This window comes from Giraffa tippelskirchi, chromosome 4 (genome assembly GCF_054371585.1).
Source record: "Giraffa tippelskirchi isolate mGirTip1 chromosome 4, T2T-mGirTip1v1.2.pri, whole genome shotgun sequence".
Classification (NCBI taxonomy): Eukaryota; Metazoa; Chordata; class Mammalia; order Artiodactyla; family Giraffidae; genus Giraffa; species Giraffa tippelskirchi.
Genome location: NC_137278.1, coordinates 13,435,296 through 13,459,482, shown reverse-complemented (window position 1 = coordinate 13,459,482; position 24,187 = coordinate 13,435,296). Strand labels below are relative to the sequence as shown.

At 49.7% G+C, this 24,187-nt stretch overlaps 1 protein-coding gene across 2 annotated transcripts in view; it reads left to right on the top strand.

The window, feature by feature from the left end:
* MORN5 (MORN repeat containing 5) overlaps positions 1–22,598 on the top strand; it is a 33,370-nt gene extending 10,772 nt beyond the window's left edge. The window contains exons 5-6 of one of the 2 annotated variants that reach the window (XM_081588765.1): positions 20,126–20,184; positions 22,407–22,598. In XM_081588765.1, the coding sequence (XP_081444891.1) occupies positions 20,126–20,157 (32 nt within the window). In that variant the 3' untranslated portion in view covers positions 20,158–20,184; positions 22,407–22,598. The remainder of the gene's footprint in view (positions 1–20,125; positions 20,185–22,406) is intronic. The other variant, XM_081588764.1, reaches the window with a different exon arrangement.
* The last annotated feature ends 1,589 nt before the right edge of the window (positions 22,599–24,187 follow it).

Below are 24,187 nucleotides of genomic sequence, written 5' to 3'. Positions count from 1 at the left end.
CCTCTAAAAGAGGAGACCTGAAACCCAGGGGCCATTGTGTCTGTCTTTGATTGATATTATCCTTTGATAGTCGTGCCTAATCTACAGCCTACACATCACTGCCAAGAATCTTTCTATAAAATATTAAGGAAAAAAGAGGAAAGAAATAAATTAGTTAATAAAAGCAAATACATTGATGAATAAGTGATACAGATACACATAAACATACAAGCGAGGAAGAAAAGCTGTACCATTGATACAGTCCTCTTTCTATAACTGGTCATGCGTGTGTACTAAGTCGATTCAGTCGTGTCCGATTCTTTGTGACCCTATAGACTGTAGCCTGCTGGGCACCTCTGTCCATAAGATTCTCCAGGCGAGAATACTGGAGTGGGTTGCCATGTCCTCCTCCAGGAGATCTTCCCGACCCAGGGATCAAACCTGCATCTCTTACGTCTCAGGCATTGGCAGGCGGGTGGGTTCTTTACCACTAGTGTCACCTGGGAAGCTCAACTGGTCATGAGGCTGTAGTTAATATTTACCAATTCCTTCTTCCATTATAAATTCCACATTCCATTTGCTTTCTGCCCGCATTTCAGTCAGTCTGGTGTTCTAACTGGTAGGGCAACCCAAACCTTCATTCTTGAGCATTCTGAATCCCGACTGGTCCTGCCTTTTTTGCTTGTTTAGTTGGTTGGTTTAGTTTTCATTCATTTTTACTATTGGCAGTGGAAGTACTAAGAATTGCCCTAGAGAACCCCTTTGGGTTCCATACAGCATCCCCTTTCCCCCACTGTATAGCAGCAACCCAGTCCCCCCCGGCAATCAGGATCCATCACTGCAGCCAGAAATGTATTCCCCTTCTTTGCCTGTTGTTTCAGTGTCATAAGGAGCCAAAGTGGCCAGGTGGCTGCTCCCACTTCCAATTCAGTTGAACCCTCGTTGTATCACTTGGTGAGGCCATTTCTCCTTGAGAACGAAGACCTTTGAATCAATAAGGTTCCAAGTTACAGGAAGAAGGAAGCAAAAAATTTTCCTGAAAACCTGGCATACTGCTACCGCCCTGGCACCACGCACAGACCCAGGCACGTAGTAGGTGCTCATTAACTGTGTATGAAACAGATAAACCAAGGAATGAATGTGTACTGTGAATCTCTGCCAGGGAGATATATGTATATCATTTCCCAAAACTGTTTGACTAATTGTAAAATTAGTTAGGAGATGAGGCAGCAGGGAGAAGTTCTCTAGAACCAGGGTTCTGGGGAGTTCTGTGTTAGCATAATCTTTCTTCAGTTGTGGTACAATAAATGCAACTGGTACACAGACTAGTAGAGGAGACAGACACAGAAACGTCTAATCACAGTAGTGTGTGCTCTGGTGAGGGGGATGGTGGTGGGGGATGGGAGGGAGGAATTGATCACCTGGCCCAGATGGAGGGTGTCAGGCAGGAAAAAGGTCCCAGAAGTGATGCGTCCTAAAGAATGAGTAGGGGTGTCATAAACAGGACTGTTGGGGAAGGGCATTACAGGCAGAGGGAACAGCATGGGCAAAGACACAGAGGCATGAAAATGCGTGATGTGACCGGGAAACAGAAATTGTGGTTCCCAGAGTCCTTTATCCCGGTGTAGAGTCCGCCTGCCAATGTAGGAGGCCCGGGTTTGATCCCTGGGTTGGGAAGATTCCCCTGCAGAAGGAAATGGCAACCCACTCCAGTATTCTTGCCTGGAAAAATCCCATGGACAGAGGAGCCTAGCAGGCTATAGTCCATGGGGTTGCAAGGTCAGGCAGGACTTAGCGACTAAACCACCCATGAGAAACCTAAAGAAGAGCAGACAGGTGCAGTGGAGTTGGGAATAGTGTTAAAGACAGAGAGAACAGCATGTGCAAAGGGTTAGAGATGGGGAGACCGATGCACATCAAAGAGGCTGCAGGTCCTTCAGGAGCATGAGACACCAGTGCGTCAGGGGAAGACAAGCAGGAGAGGAGGCCCAAGAGGGCAGGAGGAAAGATCACAGGGGTCTTTTTCCCTGGGGGCTTTTGGGCAGCAGGGAAGTTTAGGGTCAAGCAAAACAGTCACTGATGTATCCATTAGTTTTCTGGTTACATACAGAGAAGGGGCCAAAGGAGAGGAGATAGGAGATCTTTCCAGCAAGATGGCAGAGAGGGGCATCTCCAGGGCTACATCTCCAGGGTGGTGGGGTGGAGATTTGGCTCCTGAGTTCTGGCCCCAGCTCCCTGGGTCACCTGCTGGCTGACTCTGGGCTAGTACCTTCCATCTCTGAGCCCCTTTCTCTTCATCTGTAAAATGAGATGGTTGGGCTGGATAATTTCTAGGGTCCTTCCAACCTTAATAGTCTATGATGGAGGAGAAAAGTAGCCAAGGGGTATTTTGGTCCTGATATTATAGGATGGATCAAGTTTGGAGTATCCTGGAAACCACTAAGAGGGAGTCTCTGTTGGTGGCGACCTGGTCATTACCCTTGACTCACCTCACCCTGCCGGGGACAGCGGTGACCTTCTGCCCATCTTCTGCTTCCCCCCGGGGCCCTTTCTCCCTGAGTCCAATCTGCCCCTTAAACGGTGCTTCCTGTTGGCATCCTGGAGGCACAGGACTGCTGGCCACGTGGGCCTGCGATGGATGACTGAGGCCATCCCAGAGTAAACACAGCGGTCTGAGTCACTGCTATTATGAGGCACATGCCACCTGGGTGGGTCAGACCCAAGGACACTGTTTCCTAGGCGGTCACAGGCTGGGGGACCAGCAGAAGGGTCGCCTTCCGCTCTCCTTCGGGCGTCTCTGAACTGCCTTGCTCCTCCCCCATCTTGGGCTGACTTCCCCACCACTACCATACAGGCAGAGAGAAAACCCTGGACGGCTAAGCTGCCAGCTGCTAGGCTGTGAGCACACTTGACAGATACAGGTTTGCTAGACTTGGGTTTCTCAGTGTGCCTTTTTTTTTTTCTTTTTTAATTTTTGACCACACCCCATGGCCTGCGGGACCCTAGTTCCCTGACCAGGGCTCGAACCTGCACCCCCTGCATTGGAAAATGGAATCTTTAAGCACTGGACCGCCAGGGACGTCCCATGAGTGTGTCTTTCTTAACTGGGAAGGACAGTCCCAACTGCTAGATTGAGGTTAGAGTTTAAATCCCTCCTCCCACTCATCCAAAAGACTTTGAGCGCTGCAGTGCACCAGGCTTTGGGGAGCACAGCAGGCAAGAATTCTCTCCAACTGTGGCTCTCAAACCTTTGAACCCTGGCTCACTTCCAGAGTGATTTGCATCATGACCCAGAACGCACACAGACTCACACTCACATATGTATTCTTTGTACGTGAGATGTGCGATGATATTTTCTGTTCAGTTTTTTTTTTTTAATGCTGGTTGCTCTGCACTAAATTGATTTCACAACTTCCTTAAGGGTCAGGACCATTGTTCCAGGCAGCCTTCCCTGAACAACCCCTCCCTCCACCCTGTCTGGGTACGATGTCCCTTCTCGGGCCCTCACAAACCTCACAGCACTCAGCCCACAACAGCAGAAGTATCTCTGTTTGCCTGGCTCCCCCGCTAGACTGGGAGCTTCTTGAGGGTGGGGACCATGTGTCGTGTCTGGTTCAGCACCATGTCCCCTGCACCTCACACAGGTCCCACTAGTTGGAGGTGATCAATGTTTGTGAAAGAAAAGCAGACAGGCGGGCCAAGGACATGCCTACAAGTCACTCAGATTCTTCAAAAGATTATATACAATTCAATCCCTGGCAAGTATAGACAATTTACTATTTTGAATAATAAAAATAGGTCATTATAGGGATTTCCCTGGTGGACCAGTGGCTAAGGCTCCTCACACCCAATGCAGGGGGCCCAGGTTCGATCCCTGGTCAGGGAACTAGATCCCACATGCCACAACTAAGATCTGGAGTAGACAAATACATAAACAAATATTTTAAAAAGCAGGCCATTATATTTTTCTGCACCGCTAAGTTTGAAAAGCTTAAAAGCTTAAGCATTAGAGATCTCAAATCAGTGGCTCTCAGGCCTGAGTTTTTGTTTGGCTGGCCCCATGCTTGAAATTGCTTGGGTTTGCACACAATTGCAGGAATATTAGTTCCCTGACCAGGTATTGAACCCAAGCTCACAGCAGTGAAAGCTCCAAGTCCTAACTGCTGGACTGCCAGGGAATTCCCAGCATCTGTCATTTAAGGTAAAGCCCATGAGCTTTTGAGCCCTGCGTCTCCTCGGAACTTCCCATACATCCAGTGAGCCGAGGATGGGTGTGTCCTGAGAGTAGGAATCAAGGTCAGGGAGTGATGGATGATAGACCAGTGATGGTGAAGCTGAAACTCTAACCCACTTCTCTCTTTCTACAAGTCCTGTGGTCTTTTCACTCCACCCTGATGCTGCTTCTGTTGGGACCATAAAAGCATAAAGACAGAAACTCTGTGTAGGCAATATTCCAATCAACACAGCAGACATAAAACAGAGACCGAGATAGGAGCTCCCTACTTCAGGATGCTTGAGAGCAGGAAGAGGTCAGAGAGATGGTGGAGAAATGCCCAGGACCTGGATCCACGTCTCTGGTTGTCCTCTGGTCCCGGATCCACCACTGGCCAACTGGGTGACCATGGGTAGCTTACTTCTTGTCTCCTCTTGGAGCTTCAGTTTCCTCATCTGTAAAATGGGCATTATAATAGTACTTAATCTGGAATTGGGGTTAGAAAAGATGGGGTTAAGTATGAAAAGTACTTAGCACCCAGCTCAAGACACACGTCCAGCGATCGGTAGTTGTGACTGATATCATTGTGCTGATTACTGCCCCAGGCTGCGGGAAAGAGTAGAGAGTGCGCCCAGGGGGTTGCTAAGATTCCTCTAGGTGTTTGAGAGTAGAGAAGGCACTGGGGAGACATGCGATTGGATACTCTAGGTCTTTCTGCCTCCTCAGGGGGGTTTGCTTGGGAAATGAAATCCTGCTGAAACTCTGGGGTCTGCAGACTCTTGGTTATGTTGTTCAGTGCCCCAGGCCACCTTCTGCCCTCCTGTCTCTCCCCTCCCCGTGTTCCAGCCAAGCAGACGAGCTGCCCTCCGTTGATCAACACGGCTGTGTTCTCACCTCATCTGTTCCCCCGTTCCTCCCCCCATCACAGTCCTCATCTCTGCATACTCAGCACACAGCAGAAGGCCATGAAGCCTTTGCCCGCGGCCCTGGAAGAATGGCACACAGCTTCAGCTGTGCCCCCATGGCTCAGGGCCACGAAGCTGGGCAGGGAACACGGGACATGAAGGCGCCTCGCCAGGCCCTCACTTGGCACCTTTCCTGTTTATCTTCTCTGCTTTTCACACCATCCCAAGGGAGAAATTTTTCCGGAGCCACAGTTTGCAATGAGACGATCTGGTCTCAAATAGATTAATAGTTACATAGCTGGTGACAGAGTCAAGAGTCAAACCCGGCTCTACCCAAACCCTATCCTTCTCCTTTGCTTGCCAGCTTTGTGTCCTAGCTCATTCTTTTCTTTAATATTAGTTTACTTGGCTGCGGCACTCGGGATCTTTGATCCTCGTTGTGGCAGGCAGGATCTTTAGCTGTGGCATGTGGTACCTACTTTCCTGATCAGGGATCGAACGCAGGCCCCTTGCACTGGGAGCGTGAAGTCTTAACCACTGGACCACCAGGGAAGTCCCCATCCTAGCTTGTTCTTTATTTAACACCTCTGCTCCCAGACAGGACCGTGTCTCATTCACAAGTGCTCCTGCACCAAGCACAGTTCCTGGCACCAGCGGGAGCTCAGCGACGCTCTCAATGAATGAAAAGGTCCATGTGATAATCTTGAGACAAAACCACCACAGTCCTCAAAGGAGATGCTACCTTTTTTTATAAAGGGTCCTTTGCAGACTGTGGGCCGATGAGGAAGCATTGGAACATATTTGGGAATAGTTGCCTTTAACATATTGGGAAATTGGGAGACTAACTAACCCTTGGCCCTCCTACCTCCCACTGTCCCCCCCACCGTCCCCCGCTGGCATTCCTCTCGGGAAGGACGCGCCCAAGTCATGCTGGCGCTGCGTACATGTGTCTCTTCATGGAGCCGTTGCCTGCCTCGACATTACTAGCAGGAATCATTTGCAAAATAACTGCACCACTAAGCCTTCCTCCCTCCCTGCAATTAATGACACCCCATGCGCGTGTCTCAGATGAAAGGCACATTATTAATATTCAAAGGAAAAAAACCCTCATAACCATTTTAACATATACAACTAACAATGAACTAAATTTGCTTTGTGGAAGACAGAGAGTGAGCATCCCAAATTAGTTTATGTGAAAGCTGAAATTCTTCCCCCGAAAGGTCTCAGTACCATCTTCAGAGAATATCCTGATCATCAGAAATGCCGTCAAGATTCCCGCCAACATTATCCCCTTTGTTGTCTGAAATGTCGAATCAAGCACATCTGGCAAATGTCCTAGAGCTCACAAATCTTTCAAACAGCATATAATTCCCAACAGTTAAAGAGAGAACGCCACTGCTTAATCGTGCTGCTCTTCAAAATAGCACCAACTTTCCTTCAATCAGAAACAATGGCTTGGGCTTCTTAAAAATATCACATACCAGCGATTATTTGCGGAGAAGGCCCCTTTGCATTTGAACCTGTGGGTGCCAGACAGAATTCAAAATCAAGATCGCAAGCCTTGTTGGAATGTATGCTGGGTGAAACGGACAATGGGAAGAAGGGGTGTGAGTGGTGGTCCAGAGAGTGACCTCACATGGGTGATTCGGAGACTTTGGGAGGTGACGGCTGGCTCTACCAGAATGAGGATGGAAAGGATAAAGAGGGTGGGATGGGGGTGGGGGTGACTCAGCTGGCCTTGACAGAGCGTTGACCCTGCACCAGACGCTCAACTCCAGGGGAGGGGCGTATTTGCATGAACCCTGTTTGACAAATGAGGAAAGTGAGGCTCCATGTGGCTAAAGAATTTCCCTAGGGAATTTGGCAGGAATTGGGATTCACACGTGGGCTCATCTGTCTTCAGAGCTTTGCCTCTTTCCACTTTGCCTGACCAACTCCAAAACTCTGTCCATGGAGAAGTGGGCATGGAGCTCCCAGAGACTGGTGTTTATCTGCTTCTAACCTAACTTTTGGGCTTCCCTGATAGCTCAGTTGGTAAAGAATCCGCTGGCAATGCAGGAGACCCCAGTTCGATTCCTGGGTCAGGAAGATCTGCTGGAGAAAGGGATAGTCTATCCACTCCAATATTCTTGGGCTTCCCTTGTGGCTCAGCTGGTAAAGAATCTGCCTGCAATGTTGGAGACCTGGGTTTAATCCCTGGATTGGGAAGATCCCCTGGAGAAGGGAAAAGCTACCCACTCCAGTATTCTGGCCTGGAGAATTCCATGAACTGTATAGTCCATGGGGTTGCAAAGAGTCGGGTGCGACTGAGCGACTTTCACTTTCACTTTCAACCTAACTTTTAAAAAGCTGTGTAGTGAGCACTTTGGAAGTGAAAGACCGCTTGGTCTTCTAAAGTTTCTCCAGTTATTATTTAAACAGTTGAAAACCAGAAACATCCCAGATGTCCAACAGGAGGGAATTCATTAAATAAAATATGATATATCCTTAAAATAGAATGCAGCCATCAAAATGGCAGTGGAGGAATGGATGTATTGATATAAAAAGGTATCCATAGTCCAGGTGAAAAAGCAGGTGATAATAATAACCAGCAATGACTAAGTGTTTGTGATGTTCCAGGCACTGGTTTGAGCACTTTCAATAACTGATTTTCTTTTACCTAACCCTCACAGTAACCCTGTAAAATAGTTGTCTTTATGATTTCCATTTTACAGATGATGAAACTGAGGTGAGGTGAAATGCTTTGCCCAAGATTACTCAGGTAACAGGTGGCAGGGCTGGAATCTGAACCCAGGTCTAGCTGACTCAGAGCTAAGGATGACATTTGAGCTGGTTCTGAATGAGAAGCTGGAGTTTACTAGTGAAAGAAAGAACCGAGGGCCTTCCTGGTGGCCCAGAGATTTTAAAATATCCAAGGAGTGTAAGATGGTAGTAGTGGCTCTTTTCCCCAAGATAGTTCTCTGCCCACTTTATTGCTCAAAGCCTGGCCAAAGAACAAGAGTCTTTCAATGCCACCCATAAGCCAAGACTCTTCTCATCTTGAAGCCTCTGCCTCCACCAGACAGGTGAGAAAGCTGAGACCCAGAAAGAGGGGATGAGGTACTCGACCCCACACAGCCTGTCTGTGGCTGGACCCACCTTCCCACCACCAGCTGGGGCTCCTCCTGCAAACGCAGGCTGCCCCCCCAACACACCCTGCTTCCCCCCGTGGTTTCGGCAAAATGGCTGAGCGAATCTTCCCTCCCACTGTCATCTCTCCGTGAGACAAAAGGCAATTTACCCAAATGTTATAATCACCTGCAGGCTGGCACGCAGGGCCGTGCCTGCCTTATCTGCGGTATTGTTAGCGGCACCATAATGAAGGCTTTGTGGAGGGATAATATCACCCTCGTAACTGCCAAATAAAATGCCCACACGGGCCCCAGATCCCGGCATCTGCTTTCAGCTGAAGGGGTAGGAAAGGAATTCTGAGTTATCAAATGCCTTCACTGTGCCAGGGACTCACCACACCCTGGTCCTTTGAGGAATGCATCACTATCCCTATTTGGCAGAGGGGGAAACTGAGGCTCAGGGAGTAAGTTACTTACTGATGGGTGCAGTTAGTAAAGGGAGCAGTCGGGATTTGAACCAGGTGTGCCTGATACTAGAGGCCACGCTCTGAACCAATATGAGCTTCTCCAAGAGTCTGGCAAAGCTGTGGGCCTTCTCCCCCGAGAAAAACATTAGAACTTCCCCACCCCCACCCCCAACAGAGGGTGGGATCGGCCCGTGAGGGTCCTCGCTCTAGGAATGACAGCCCACTGCCCCTCCCTGACCTGTGGGAATCGCTCCCTGCCCTCCTGTCTCCCCACTGGGATTCCAAAGGCCCTGGAAATTCCCCTTCCAGCCGTTGTGCCCACAAGACTCTTGACAACAATACATCCCCCGCCGCCCCGCCCGCAGCAGCCTCCTGGAAGCATCCAAAGGACACAGCTTCCCCTTCCGTGGCCGGAGTCCACCCGGGCCAGCACCAGCGTGGTTTGTTTTGTCTCCTTTAATAGAAGTGGCTGCGAGGCCAGAGCCCAGGGGACAGGAGCCTCATCTCACTTCCTCAGCCCACGAGCTGGAACTCTGGACAATTGGCTGCGAGCCTTGCTCGACCTCAGGTCCAGGAGAGGCGTTGCAGGGCTGCGGGCCTGTCTGGGAGCCTGCCAGATCTGGCCTCAGACCCCGACTCTGCCGTTGGCCAGCTGTGCGACCTTGAGCTAGTCACTTCACTTCTCTGAGCTCCGGTTACCTCATAGGAAAGATGGGGGTAGAACTAGGACCTTCCTTCCAGGGTTGTGGTTTTTATTGAGATGATGTGGGGGCCCGTGATGAGGAGCTTCATGTCTGTTGGCGATCACAGTTGGGGTTTATATCTCAGGGACTGGTGCTGGTTGAGAGGCAAGGTCTCCTTAACCCCATGCCCCAAAGGGAGGAGCCGGAGTGACCTTGACAAGGTGCCCTCTGGCCTCCTCCCACCTGCATTTGATGCCAATTTCAAAACTGGGCTGGAGGCCTGAAGTCTCTAATCTCTCTAGCTTGCTTTTGGTAATGTTCTGGATGTGTTCCCATCACCCTCATCATTTCTGATTCATCTGAAGCCTCAGACCATCTAAGATCCCCTCAGACACTGGCCTTAACTGATCCCCTACAGATACCAGGGTCCCACCTGGGAGCCAGCTAAGTGTCTATCGCCTCCCCCTAAGCCCCCATGCCAAGGCAGGGTAGGGGGGTGGGGAGCCGATGCATAAGTAATCAATCCCAGGACCCAAGATGGGCACTCTCTGGACCGAAGCCTAGAGACTAAGTGTTTAAAAGGCTGTAGTGAACCTCCCATCCCTCAAGATATAGGTCAGAAATTAAAATAACAGAAACTATAAAAATAAGTGTATGGAAGTCCAACATAATTCTATATTCTATGTTTATATTCATGTTTAATGTGGAATATCAGATATGAGATTCTTTCTGCAAAAACCTGGGAGTGCCCCAGCTTTGCTGGTGCCAGGAGCCAGAAGCGCAGTGTGCTAGGGGAGCAGAGAGCAAAGGGAAGTGTGTCCCAAGTGTAGTTGAGTTGATGTTCTAGAAAAGGTGGTGTTTGGCTAGGCTTTGAAGCTTGAGAGGTGGGTTTTGCTGCACAGAAGGGAAGGAAAAGCTTGAGCAAAGGCACAGAGAGATGCAGGGGCCCAGGTACTCAAGATGGAGTACCTGAGACCCAATACTGTGTTGGACAGGGGAATAGTCGAGGAAGACCTCCCTTAGGCAGTGATGGACAGAGTGGGCTTTGACGGGTGTGTCGGAGTGTGTCTGAGCTGGGCGTTCAAAGCAGAGGGACCCAGGGTGGGAGAGAGCCTTGAATGCCAGGTCAGGGAGCTGAGCTTCAACACTTCAGACAGTGAGGAGTAAAGATGTGGCAGTTGCACAAGGATTTTCCAGGAAAGTGTGTAGTGGCTGAAGGCTGCAGCTCAAGTGATAGACTTGAGTGTGAGCCTGTGCCCCTCATTAGCAGAGTCAGCTTGGGCATATAACCCCACGTCTCTGAGCCTCAAACCTTCCCCCTGTAAATCAGGATAAAAACACTGACTTTGCAAGATTGCCGTGAGGACTGAGTTCACGTCTGTTGCTGAGTTCCGTAGGTCCTTAACATCCTAACATTCCCTCTGGCCATCCCCGCTGTGCCAGCCTTAATTCTGCCCTCAGCATCTGCCACTTGGAGGACAGGCCCAACTGCCAGGCCTGTCCCCATCAGTCCATTGTCCACATGGAGCTGGAGAGCAGGGGCAGAAGGGAGCAGAGGGTCAGAGCAAGGGCCAACCGGTGACCTTGGGCCCCACACTTGGCTTCCCAGCGCTGCCCATGCACAGCAGCCGGGCATCACAAACATGTTTAGTGAATGCAGATGCCATTGTGAGTGCTTGAAAAATAAAAGTGGGCCTCAGGGAAACAAGAAGAATGGCGATATAAATGATGTACCCTCCCCCGCTTAGCACGCATGTGCTCTGGAGTGAGTGGGAAGATGTGAGTTAGTGGTCTCCTGTTCTGGGCTCACCTGCCACACATGGGCTGATGCTAGTATTTTTTTTTTTTTTGATGCTAGTATTTCAGGATGTGTATTTTTGTTTTTACCAATATGGCCCATAAACTCAGGCCAGCTACCCATCAGGACTGCAACAGCAGGAATAACTCTGTCCCAACAGTGTCAGAATCCCATGTGACATCTTCGTGAGATGTCCTTCTCCAGCCTGGGCCTTCCTTGGAGATTCTCATGGGTCATGGTGACTGTGGGCATTTTTCCCCTTTACCCACCGACTGTGCTCTGAGTGTGCTGTGTGTGCTGAGTCGCTTCAATCGTGTCTGACTCTTTGTGACCCCATGGACTGTAGCCCACAAGGCTTCTCTGTCCTTGCGATTCTCCAGTCAAGAACACTGGAGTAGGTTGCCATTCCCTTCTCCAGGGGATCTTCCTGACCCAGGGATTGAACCCACGTCTCTTATGTCTCCTGCATTAGCAGGCCAGTTCTTTACCACTAGTGCCACCTTACCCACTGACTGGAGCAGTGGAAACACCACCTGAGCCATCACCAACTATACACACAACAAAGCTGGTGTGAGGATCACATGAGCTCAGGCACGCAGAGTGCATGCATGCGCCCGGCACACAGATGTGCTTCCTGATACCAGGCCACCATATCCGTTGTCCAGCTTCACTCTCCCCCCAGTTTACAGCCTGATCCAGCCCTAGGTCTGACCTTGGAGATCTCACCCCAATTCATTTCAACATAAACAGAACATATCCACACTCCCACATTAAATATCATTTTTTGCTGTTAAAACCCCAAAAGGATTTTGAAAACTTTGGTGGATTGGTTGACTGCAAGACTTTAACAATTGGCTGTGATTTCTTGAAAGCTTGTGTGCACACTGGAGAATTCTTGAAAACTGAAGAAACCAAGCCCATAAATTGATTTCAAGTGTAATAACATTGTTTGGGTTTCTAAATTTAATCATTAATTCAGGCTTAATGCATTAATTATCACATTTATTAATTTCAGTGTCGCAGTTTCCCTTCTCAAGTTCCCGAGTCAGTCATTTTCCCCATGTCTCTTACACTTGAATAGGCCTTGACGAGCCTGTGGGTGCCGGGCCCTGCCCCTCTATTCCCAGTGGGTGAAGCAGCCTGGCCTCACCTGCCCCCCCCTCACCCCCACCCCCAAGACCTCCACCCACCCAGCCCAGAAGATGCTCCTTTTCGGGGAAGCAAGAGCGGCCTAGGCCTCCCTTCCTGCCCAGTAGCAGGCTCTGCTGGGGCAGCGATCCCTCGGTCAATATTGGCCACGCCGTGGCCTTGGCTTCTGGCCACACCGCTGCCAGCCAAGTTCAAAGCCCCTTTCTTGTCGGGCGTTGGGACGGGGCTGCCTGGGCATTGGTGACCGCCCTCACTGTGGGCACTGGCTCACCGGGGGCCTAGCCCTGCCCTCCAGCTCCCAAAGCCCTGCGTTTGCACAGAAGGTGTGCCTGGACTTCGGGGTTTCGGGTTCGGCTCCTGCACCCCTCCTCCAGCTGGGGCGCCAGGTCTGCCACTCAGCTCCCACCCCAGCCCGAAGCTATGGTTCACAAAGCACGTCTGAGCATGCACTGGCCTTGACCCTGGGGAAAGAGGGCAGTTCTCACGGCCCAGCTCCTGCCCCAGAGCCTGGCGTGGCCTGGTGTTCTAGATGCTTGCTGGGCTATCACTGAGGGTGGGATGCACCCCCTCCCTCAACATCTGACCACACACCACAGACTCAGGTACTCAGACACTGCCTGCCACGCACGTGTCTTGCACATACCGCGTGTCACACGCAGGCTGAAGTTCCCCGAAGGGGGGCACTCTCTTCTCTTCACTAGGCACCTCAGACACAGCCAACTACACACTCAGCACATGCCGATGCATGCTTGAACACATTTACTCTCACAGTGGGGTAGATGCTCACACTTGGAGGGAAGCACATCACTTGTGCCAGCCTCAGTGAGGGTGACGCTCACACCAGCACGCTGAGCCTTTCCCCTCCACACTGGTGGAATGAAGTGGAGAAATGCTTTCACCACCACCTAAGCCTCCATGTCCTCGTCCTAAGGGGGGACAACCCCGTTTACTCACTAAGGAGGGGACAGGTGTGACCCTCTTCCCCCACAGCCTGCATCTCCTGGGTGCTCGGCCACTGTGACCCTTATCCCCTTTCCCGAGGCTGGACACCTCGATTCATCCTGGTCTCCTCCCTTTCCTAATACCCACCCAGGGCCCCTGCACACCGGGTGGGCCCTGCAGAGCCCTGGTGACCGCAGGTGCGGTTGGCCCAAAGGCGTGCCAAGAGCTAGTGACATCTGGCTTGTGGGTACCTGGTGCCCTGAATCCACCCCTTTGCCTTCTCTGGGCCCGCCTGCCCTGGCCTGCCCCTTGCTTTAAACAAAATCATTAGCTGAGCTGCAGCTCTTGATCCTTATGATGCTGATCCTTGTGTAAAGACCTCCTCCTCCCCGGCTCCTCCCTGCACCCCCTCGTAGGGAACCAGAAGTCCCAGGGGTGCTGAGTTCCTTAAGAATGCTTCCTTGAAGGTACCCAGTTTGGGAATTAAGGACCCATCAAAATGATGATCCTAGCTCGCACCTCCTGGGTGCCCACCTAGGGCTGCTCAGCCCTGCCAGTCCCCACTCTGCCCTTTGAAACCCCCTGTATGGACAAGCCCGCTCAGAGAGGGGCAGTGACTTGTCTAAGATCACCTAGCAGGCTGGCAGCTGGGCTCACATAGGACCCAGAACTCCTTCCAGCCTATACTGTGCGGTCACAGGTGCCTGAAATCCCACCTTGCGATGACAGTTTCTGGCCTTCTTTGGTTTGGGGGCATTTCCTGCAGGCAACATACTGAGCACTTTTTGGGAAATGGTCTCCATGGACCGTGCCAGGCAGGCACCTCTGCAGATGAGGAAATGACACCTGGAGAGGTGTGAGGCCACTTGCCCAAGATCTCCAAGCTAGCAGCTGCCACGCTCCAAAGCTCATGCCCCTAACCCACTGTGCCACAGCGTCCCCCTGCCAGCCATCAGGGGAGCCAAGATTGCCTTGCGTTTGCTGTTTGATTTTCAAACTCTTCTTCCCTCAGCCCTGCACTGACCTGCAGGCTGCACGAATGCCACCCTCGGTGACCTGGGCCGCACTCAGTGGCCTGTGCAGGCCTGCCCTTACTGTGAGGTTGGCCCCAGGCCAGTCAGGGCTTTGAGCTTCCTGAGCGTGGCTGGCGCCCAGGTATGAGCCCAGACAACCCACCCTCCCCGTGCGGTGGGGCTGCCCCGTCCATGGCCTCCAGACAGAAAAGGAAAAGGAGCCAGAGGCCTGGGCCCTGCACTTGGCATGTCTGCTTTGCCCTCTCAGCTCCGTTTGCTGAGGGTGGGGAAGAAATTCTTTTCCCTTTGTCTCAATCCCACAGGGTGATTCTTACTTTTATGTCTCCAAATTTACATTTCTTTATTCATTCATTCACCCTGTATTTATTAAATACTTCTTAAGTGCTCGATCCGCACTGGGCTCTGAAGACCAGAAGTGAATTGATCGTGGCTCCTCTTGGCTGGCAGGGGTGACCATGACCAACACCATGACCTCGACCTGGATCAGAGAAAGTGACCTCCAGGCAGGGCCCGGGTTGGGGGAAGAGGGCTTGGAGGACACACGTTCTTCAGGGCATGAAGTCAGGACCGTGAGAGGCCTGAAAGAAAATCATGTTTACGCAGGCAGCCCCGTTTCCTGACCATACCGTCCTTAATGCACTGTGAATTTGTACTTCTTTGACAGAAATTCTAGAATAGCACATTTATGTTATATTTGGTTCTTTGTGTTAAAAGCATTAATTTGTTAAATTGTGTTTAAAATATACTGCAATTGTTATTACTCATGTTGAGGTCTTCCTTCACTTTTACATCCAGAAAGGTCCAGAAATGGAACATGCCCTGGGCCTCTCTCTCCTAAAAGGATGAGTGTCCCCCCTCCCCGGAATGGCATGTACAAAGGCACGGGGCACTGAGGACGTGCCTGTGGTCAACTGCAAACAGCAGGGTGGCTGCTTTTCACAGTGTGAGGCCGGCCGGGGAGGCCAGCTGGAAAGGTCTCAAAGTCCAGGCGAAGGAGTGGAGAGCCTTTGCAGGGAAGACTTCTCAGCTGGGAACCCTGTAGTCGGATGTGGAGTCTCTCTTCCCAGTCCCTTTTTGTCCCTACAAGATGCCTCTTTCTCCTGATGATGGGTGAGACTCATTGGGTCAGGCAGGGGAGGGGATGTGGGGAGCAGCAGGGTCACTTCTAAAGCTTGAGAACCAGAATAAAGAAATCTTTGGCCACCTCTTGTGGCCCAAGAGGTGGAATGAATTGGGAGACTGGGATTGACATACATATATATACACTCTACTATGTATTTAATGGGCCTCCCTGGTGGCTCCCTGGATCACAATAAACTGTGGAAAATTCTGAAAGAGATGGGAATACCAGACCATCTGACCTGTCTCTTGAGAAACCTGTATGCAGGTCAGGAAGCAACAGTTAGAACTGGACGTGGAACAACAGGCTGGTTCCAAATAGGAAAAGGAGTCCGTCAAGGCTGTATATTGTCACCCTGCTTATTTAACTTATATGCAGAGTACATCATGAGAAATGCTGGGCTGGAAGAAACACAAGCTGGAATCAAGATTGCCGGGAGAAATATCAATAACCTCAGATATGCAGATGATACCACCCTTATGGCAGAAAGTATAGAAGAACTAAAGAGCCTCTGATGAAAGTGAAAGAGGAGAGTGAAAAAGTTGGCTTAAAGCTCAACATTCAGAAAACTAAGATCATGGCATCTGGTCCCATCACTTCATGGCAAATAAATGGGGAAACAGTGGAAACAGTGTCAGACTTTATTTTTGGGGGCTCCAAAATCACTGCAGATGGTGATTGCAGCCATGAAATTAAAAGACGCTTACTCCTTGGAAGGAAAATTATGACCAACCTAGACAGAATGTTAAAAAGCAGAGACATTACTTTGCCAACAAAGGTCTGTCTAGTCAAGGCTATGGTTTTTCCAGTAGTCATGTATGGATGTGAGAGTTGGACTATAAAGAAAGCTGAGTGCCGAAGAATTGATGCTTTTGAACTGTGGTGCTGGAGAAGACTCTTGAGAGTCCCTTGGACTGCAAGGAGATCCAACCAGTCCATCCTAAAGGAGATCAGTCCTGGGTGTTCATTGGAAGGACTAATGTTGAAGCTGAAACTCCAATACTTTGGCCACCTCATGCGAAGAGTTGACTCATTGGAAAAACCCTGATGCTGGGAAGGATTAGGGGCAGGAGGAGAAGGGGACAACAGAGGATGAGATGGCTGGATGGCATCACTGACTCGATGGACATGGGTTTGGGTAGACTCCAGGAGCTGGTGATGGATAGGGAGGCCTGGTGTGCTGCGATTCATGGGGTCTGAAAGAGTCGGACACGACTGAGCGACTGAACTGAACTGAACTGAACTGAACTGAACTGAACTGAACTGGTGGCTCAGGTGGTAAAGAATTTACCTGCAGTGCAGGAGACATGGTTTCGATCCCTGGGTTGGGAAGATCCCCTGGAGAAGGGAATGGCAACCCACTCCAGTATTCTTGCCTGGAAAATTCCATGGACAGAGGAGCCTGGCGGGCTATAGTCCATGGGGTCGCAAAGAATCAGACACGACTGAGGGACTAACAGACACAGACACACACGTATATAATAGGTAACCGATGAGAACCTACTGCATAGCACAGGAACTCTACTCAGTGTTCTGTGGTGACCTAAATGGGAAGGAAATTCAAAAAAGAAGAGATACATGTATATGTCTAGTTGATTCACTTTGCTGTACAGCAGAAACTAACACAACATTATAAGGCAACTATACTCCAAATAAAAAAAAAGAGAGAGAAAAGGAAAGATATGTTTGTGCCCCAAAAGCAGACAGATTAAACCGATAGAGTGCCTAGGTCAAGCCTTTGAGTCTCAATCCCCTTGTCCCCAACATTAGGCACACGGCAGGCCACAGGATTGGGCTTTTTGATTCATTCATTCATTCATTCATCCAACAGATGTGGGCTGAGCACTCTTGTGTGCCAGACGCTGGTCTGATGACACCACAGTGATTAAGGCCCTGGTTTCACTGGAACTCACAGAGTGGATGGGGAGACAGACAACACATAAATAAACAAGAAAATTTCAGCAAGAGCCATACACCATGAAGGAGATAGAATGAAAGCCTCTAGATAGAGTTACTGGGAGTGAAGGTGGCTGGATCAGGGATCACTGAGAAGCAACATTTGAGCTGAGACCTGGATGCCAAGAAACAGGTGTCAGGAATGTTTGTTGATAGCAATCAAAGACAAATCAGAAGGCAACAGACTGACTTGAGATTTCACCTGGCAAAGCATATATTGGTTGCCTACTGTATGCTGGGTGCAGTGGTCAACAAGACATATACCTGCATTTCCCTCCCTAATGGGAGGGAAAAATATATAAGGGAATATGCCAATAAGCATAGACTCATAAAATTTTTTAATTGAATGAAAGATTCTTTAAATTCTTTATAATTTTCAAGTTTTATACACGATTTCATATAATCCCATACTAACCCTTCCCTCCTACCCCTGTATTGCCCCTCCCTCCTTCCCTGTCCCCACTGGTAACCACTAGTTTGTTGTTCATAGTTGTATAGGCTCATAAATTGTGATGTGCAGGGCCCAGGAAAGAGAAAAGCGTGTGAAGGACTTTATTCTAGATGGTTGAGTGTGTGAAAAGACTTCCACTACTCTTGGAGAATGTGATAATCTCACCTTTTACAGAGCACTCTGGATTTTCAGGCATTTTTTTTAAATAAGTGTTTTATTTTAGAACAATTTCAGATATACAGAATTTACTGAAGTGATAGTACTGAGTGTTCCCACTATACCCCACATCCAGTTTCCCTATTACTAACATCTTACGTTGTACTGTGCATATATCACAATTAATGAATTAACATTGACATATTTGGAGGAGGAAATGGCAACGCACTGGAGTATTCTTGCCTGGAGAATCCCATGACAGAGGAGCCTGGCAGGCTATAGTCCCTGCAGTTGCAAAGAGTAGGACACAACTGAGAGACTGAGCACGCACTGATATATTAGTAACAACATACTTCCTTCTTATTTCCTCCATCTGTCCGTGATGTGTCTATTCGGTCCCAGGATCCCACTCATGACACCACGTTACATTTAGTTGTCACATCACCCTAGGTTCCTCTTGACAGTGAATGTCTCTGACTTTCCTTGTTTTCAATGACATTTTTGAGGAGTGTTTTCAAAATGCCCCATGACTGGAATTTATCTGACGTGTTTCACATGATTCGACGGGGGTTATGGGTTTAGGGAAGGAGGTAAATGCCGTTGTCATCAAATCAAAGCTACACATTATCTGCACAACTTATCACTGCTGACATTGACCTTGATCACTTGGACGAGGTGTGTTTGTCAGGTTTCTTCACTGAAAAGTTACTCCTTTTTTTCTCCCACCCCCTTCCTATACTGTCCTTTTTAGGAGGAAGTCACTGTTTAGGAAGTCCTTTTTAGGAGGCAGCCCACGTCTAGGGAATAAGGAGTCATGCCCAGTCTCCTCAAGGGCAAAGTATCCACCTAAATTCTTTGGAAGTCTTCTGCAGAGAAGATTTGCCTATTCGCCAAATGTTATGCATTTTTACCAATATTTTTATGCTGGGTCTTTTTACTTTTTACAAATTCAAGAACCCTATTGGTGTTTCTGGGAACCTAGGAATATCTTACTTCAATTACTAAGATGCATGAAATTACCAAAGCATTAAATTAGAGGGTAGGAAAAAAGCCAATGATTATTTTTATTTTTTCTATTGTGGATACATATTAACAAAAGACTTGGGAAATACCCAAAACAGGAGAACCTCTCTAGCCCTACTGCTAGGAGCTGACCATTATTCCCATTCAATTTATTATTTTTAATTTTTCTTCTGTGCATAATTTGTACACAGATTATACTATGTAATTTTCTTTCTTACCTCCTTTCACCTTTTTTTTTTTTGCTTCTTATCATATCAAAAACGTTTCTCCTACGTTGCTATATAGACTTCATAATCATATTTTTTTCAGTAGCTGCTAAATATCCCCTCATATGGCTCATGGTATCCCCTCCCACCACCAAACTATAGCTATATGCCTGGCATATAGTCAGTGTTTAGAAATTACTTGTTAAATGAATGAATGTACAACAAAGTAATCATCCTCTTGTTTTAGAAGCGTGGGTTATTTCAGTTTTCTTGATTCTAAATACTACTGGGACAAATAGATTATTCCCTTAGGATAACATCCCAGAGTGGAATTACTGGGCCAGTGGGGGCCAAAACTTTTCAAGATAAATGCACCAAACCAGAAATCTCCCTCCCCTTCCTCTGAACCACCAGCAATTGTGCCGAGGGTAATAATTTACAATTGATTAAAGAGTTTGTGGGGTGTTTTTTCCCCATCTTTCTTTCCCCTCCTCTCCCCTTCTCCTCCTACCAAAAAAAGAGGGGGGGGGAATTATCTGAGAAGGTGAAGATGTTCTCAGACAATCATATTAACATATTCCAACAATCGCAATTTGCAAAATAGTAATCACAACTCCCGGGATCGGGGAGGCATTAATCAAAGCTGCAGGTTTAATTCCATTTTAAATATTGATGAAATGTGCTTCGGCAGCCTCACCCTGGTGTGGCAGGGCCAGGGGAGCCGCCTCGAGGCGCCAGGGAGGTGGAGGGAGGGTTGGGGAGCAGCTGCTGGGAGGAGAGGCTTCTGTGATTCAAATTGGTGGCTGTGCGGCCAGGTAGAGAGTGAAAGGGGTGGTGAAGAGGGCTGTTAAGTCCATTGCTGTCAATTTGTAACGATCAGGGAGGGGCCGGAGGACTGGTTCAGCACAATAAACCCCGTTGGTCTGGTTTCAGGGTTACCGCTGAAGAGGTTGCAGCTGCACTGATTCGAATAGCCTGGAGACTTCAGAACTGTAATTATCAACCAGGCTGCTTGCGGTGTGGCAAAAGTGGGCTTCACCAGTGCTTAACTCCTTGTGTGCCGCACTCTCCCCGCCCTCCCCCGGGGGGTTGGCAGCCACGTGCGGATTCCCGGTAGCCTCCCCAGGGGAAACTGAGGCCCACCAGCTGCTGAGTGAGGGCAGTCTTCCCAGGCCAGAGCTTGCAGGCAGCGAGCCTTTGTCCTGAGGTCACAGACAGAGATCTATCTAGTGGGGGTGGGGGACAGAGGAGGCTTGCTCCATGGGGGCAGACTCGCCTTCTGGCACCTTCAGGCCTGCCCTGGGGTGGAAAGTCAGGCTTCAGGGTCTGATGAGTCTTGGCTTAAATTCCACTGGCCATGGATACGAGGCAAGGCTTGTCCTCTTTGTAAAATGGGGTGATCTCCCCTAGCTAAGTTGCTTTAGTCATGTCCGACTCTTTGCAAGTCTATAGACTGTAGCCCATCTGTCCATGAGATTTTCCACGCAAGAATACTGGAATGGGTTGCCATGCTTTCCTCCAGGAGTTCTTCCCTACCCAGGGATCTAACCCATGTCTCTTAGGTCTCCTGCATTGGCAGGTTGGCTTTTTACCACTAGTGCCACCTGGGAAGCCCCCTACCCTACTGGGGTCTCACAAAAGACTCCATGAGATCCGGCATTTGTAAAGCTCAGAGCACACAGTAAGCTGACAAAAAGTCTTGTCTCCCTGGGTCCTGGACCGGAAGAGGAAGGGGTTCCTGGCAGGGGGCTGTAGTATGGAGGGCAGGATTTCTGCGGGATTGCCCATGTTTTAGCTCTCAAGGAGTGTCTTTTATCTCCAGCTTCTGCCATTTGTCACCCAAGTGCTGAAGTGAAAGTGTCAGTCGCTCAGCCGTGTCCAACTCTTTGCGACCGCATGGACTATAGCCCACCAGGCTCCTCTGTCCATGGGATTCTCACCCAAGGAGGATGAGTAATTCCATCCTCCCATCTCTTAGGTGGGAAGCACCAAGCTAGACACAGGGTGAGGACAGGAGGCAAGACAGGAAGGCAGGGATTGGGGCCGGTCCTCTTTGTCCCCAGGAAGCGGGCAGGAACAAGGGAGGGACCACTGGCAGGCAGTGCGGTGCTGGGAGGAGGAAAAAAACATGGGCTTTGCTGAGAGTCCTGGTGAATGGAGTTACGTGTATGACTCCGTGACCCTCCTCCTGGAACACAGCCCCAGAGAAATTCTCCACAGACCCACCAAGAGATGTGTCCAAGAACACAGCATCTGTCCCAGCATCATTCCTGGTACGGGAGGTGGAGGCAACCTTCGTGCCCACCCAGGGAGGATGAGTAGACGGAAGCCCACCATGGAATATTAGGCAGCGGTCAGGAGCAAAGAATGAGATGTCCACATCGCAATGAGAATAGATCTTGAAAATGTCGTGTTGAGTGAAAAAAAAAAGTGAGACACAATGAAACTCACAGCACAATGCCATTTGTATAAATTAAAACCACATTCCCACACAAAACAGCAGGATATATTTTACAGAGTTTTGTGCATTTTTAGGGGTACACATCCCACCATTGGAGTGGGTCTCTAGTCGTGGTGAGAGGAGGGGCTGGGTGTGGCTTTAGAGGAGAAAGGGGAAAAATGAAAATAGAGTCAGTCTGCAGAGGGGCCTGGCACAGAGAGATGCTGGTGGTGTGTTATGGTCCCTCCTCCACTTTCTCTCTCTCTCTCTCTGAGGTTTCAAAACAGCACAGGCCTTGTATGCAGACAAGTTCCCGAGGCTCAGGTTCTAGGCTCTCCCACGTGCTTACCCCATGACTGTGGACAGACGACTTGTCCTCCGAGCCTGTTGGTTTGTCCACAGAAAGGCGCGGCCCCGAAGATTAAGTTGAGGGAGATAAACATGTGTGGGCCTGCAGGGCCCCCAGCTTCTCCTCTCCACACCCCACCGAAGGGACCCGAGCAAAGAGAGCGTCGGCCCTCTGGAGGAACCATCGGTTCTCTGAAGGGTCCAGAATGGAAAGCCCAGAGAAGAAACTAAGGCCTGGACCTGCTGTCCCGGGGTGCCCTAAGTGGATGTCACACCGGGCAGGGGCCCAGCTTAGAGCAGCCCAATGATGTTGCGCCTGCCTTTGTCCGGTCAGCAACGTCCAGCTCTGACACCACCCCAGTCCTGAAACCCTGCCTGGGGGGCTCCCAGGGCAGGGCGTGACCAGCTCCCCCTCCTTCCTTACAGATGACGATGAGCACGAGTGGATTGTCCGGACGTGTCGGAAGGGCTGGGACGAGACCGTGGGCCCCAAGCCCAAGTCGTGAGTGCTGTCGCCTCTCCATCACAGGCTTCTGTGCGCCCAGCCCAGGGGGGGCAGGCTATAGTTCTAGGACCTGACTTTGGACTCTAGGAATAAAGGTTTTCTGCAGTCAGTGGCCCTGATTTCCTTAGACTGTTCCTTGGGACGGGACCCTCATTCCACTTGCGTCAGAATCACCTCGGCAAAATTGTGAACTAGCTATGCTCAGCCCCACCCTAGTACCTGCTCATCAGAATCGCTGAGACTGGGGCCCAGCAATTTGCATTCTCAGCTATTTCTTACACATATGGAAGTTTGAGAGCCATCACCTTATAATGATAGATACATGTAATTGAATGAGTAATTCATAGGTGCAGGCAGCATGAGTATGTTACCTCAGCTCCTCATAATAGCCTTATTTGTACAAGAGAGCTTAACGTCACCTTTACAGAGGGGGAATCTGAGGTTCAGGGAGATTTGACCTGCCCTTGGTCATACAGCATTTGAATCTGAGTCCCTCTGAAGATAAAGCCCAGCTTTATTACTTTTTTTTTTAACCACAAGCAGCCTGCCTGATCAGTTTTGGTATCACAGAGCAGCAGGACAGGATGACTGTGCCCAGGTTCACAGCTGGTATCTTGTAAGCGCAGAAATGGTTGCCCACAACAGCTGCTCCCTCTCTGAAGCTTCCCTAGCTGGGTCTCATACCCTAAGCACAGAATCAGTACGGTGCCCCAGAAAGAATCCAGTGTTGGCATCATACACACCTGCGTTTGGATCCCAGCTCAATCACAGGTATCATACAACTTTGGGCAAGTCACTTCACTTCTCTGAGTTTCAGATTCCTCATCTGTAAAATGGGTATGATGATGCTTAAACCCAGAGGGTAGCTGTGTGGGTTGAATGAAACAATACAAGGAGTTAGCACTTAGCAGGAATTCAATTCAGTATGTGCTTGCTTTAAAACCTAATTTGTTAGCTGTGCATACGGAGTAATTCTTCTTCAGAATCACCCCCAGGGATCTTATGTGTCAGCTGAAAACGAGCAGAGGAAGTAGTAACATGTTCCAGGGCTGTACTTCGGCCACAGGCATCCTGGATCTTCGCCTAGCTTTCCCACCCTAGAGGCTGCTGGCTCCTGCAACTCCCTGCGCCTTGTCCCCTGGCTCACCAGGGGCTGCCCAGGAGAGGGAGTCAAGCCTAGGAGGGCTCTGCCAAGGTCTACAGGGACAAGAAACTAGCAGTTTGAATTGGGGACCCATGAGTGGCATGCTGGCGCAGAGCCGGGGTCAAGGGAGGTCTAGACATTTTCAGCTAAGCCATGGAGGGATGGGGTGGGGTGGGGTGGGGAGAGATCACCTTTCCCCTTCAAGGCAACAGTCACCTCAGGAGACAGGATGGATGGCCACTGGGGGATTCCAAAGTGTGTTTTGAAATACAAAGTACATTCATGTAGAGAAAGACACACAAACTTAAACTAATTTCAAAGATACACATATATCTAAATCAACATTTGATAAATGGATTGGAAGAGTGGAGAGGGAGGGAAGGGGTGGGGTCAGGGATGGAGCATGCAACAACTAACAGAGGGGCCCTGCGGGGGCGATGACCACGGCCACTACCCTGAGACCAAAAGCGGCTCTGTTCCAGGCCACAAGGTGGGGGTGGGGCAAGGGCGGGGCGGGCTTGCTGGGGAAGCCTCCGCACCAGGCAGAGCCAGCCCACT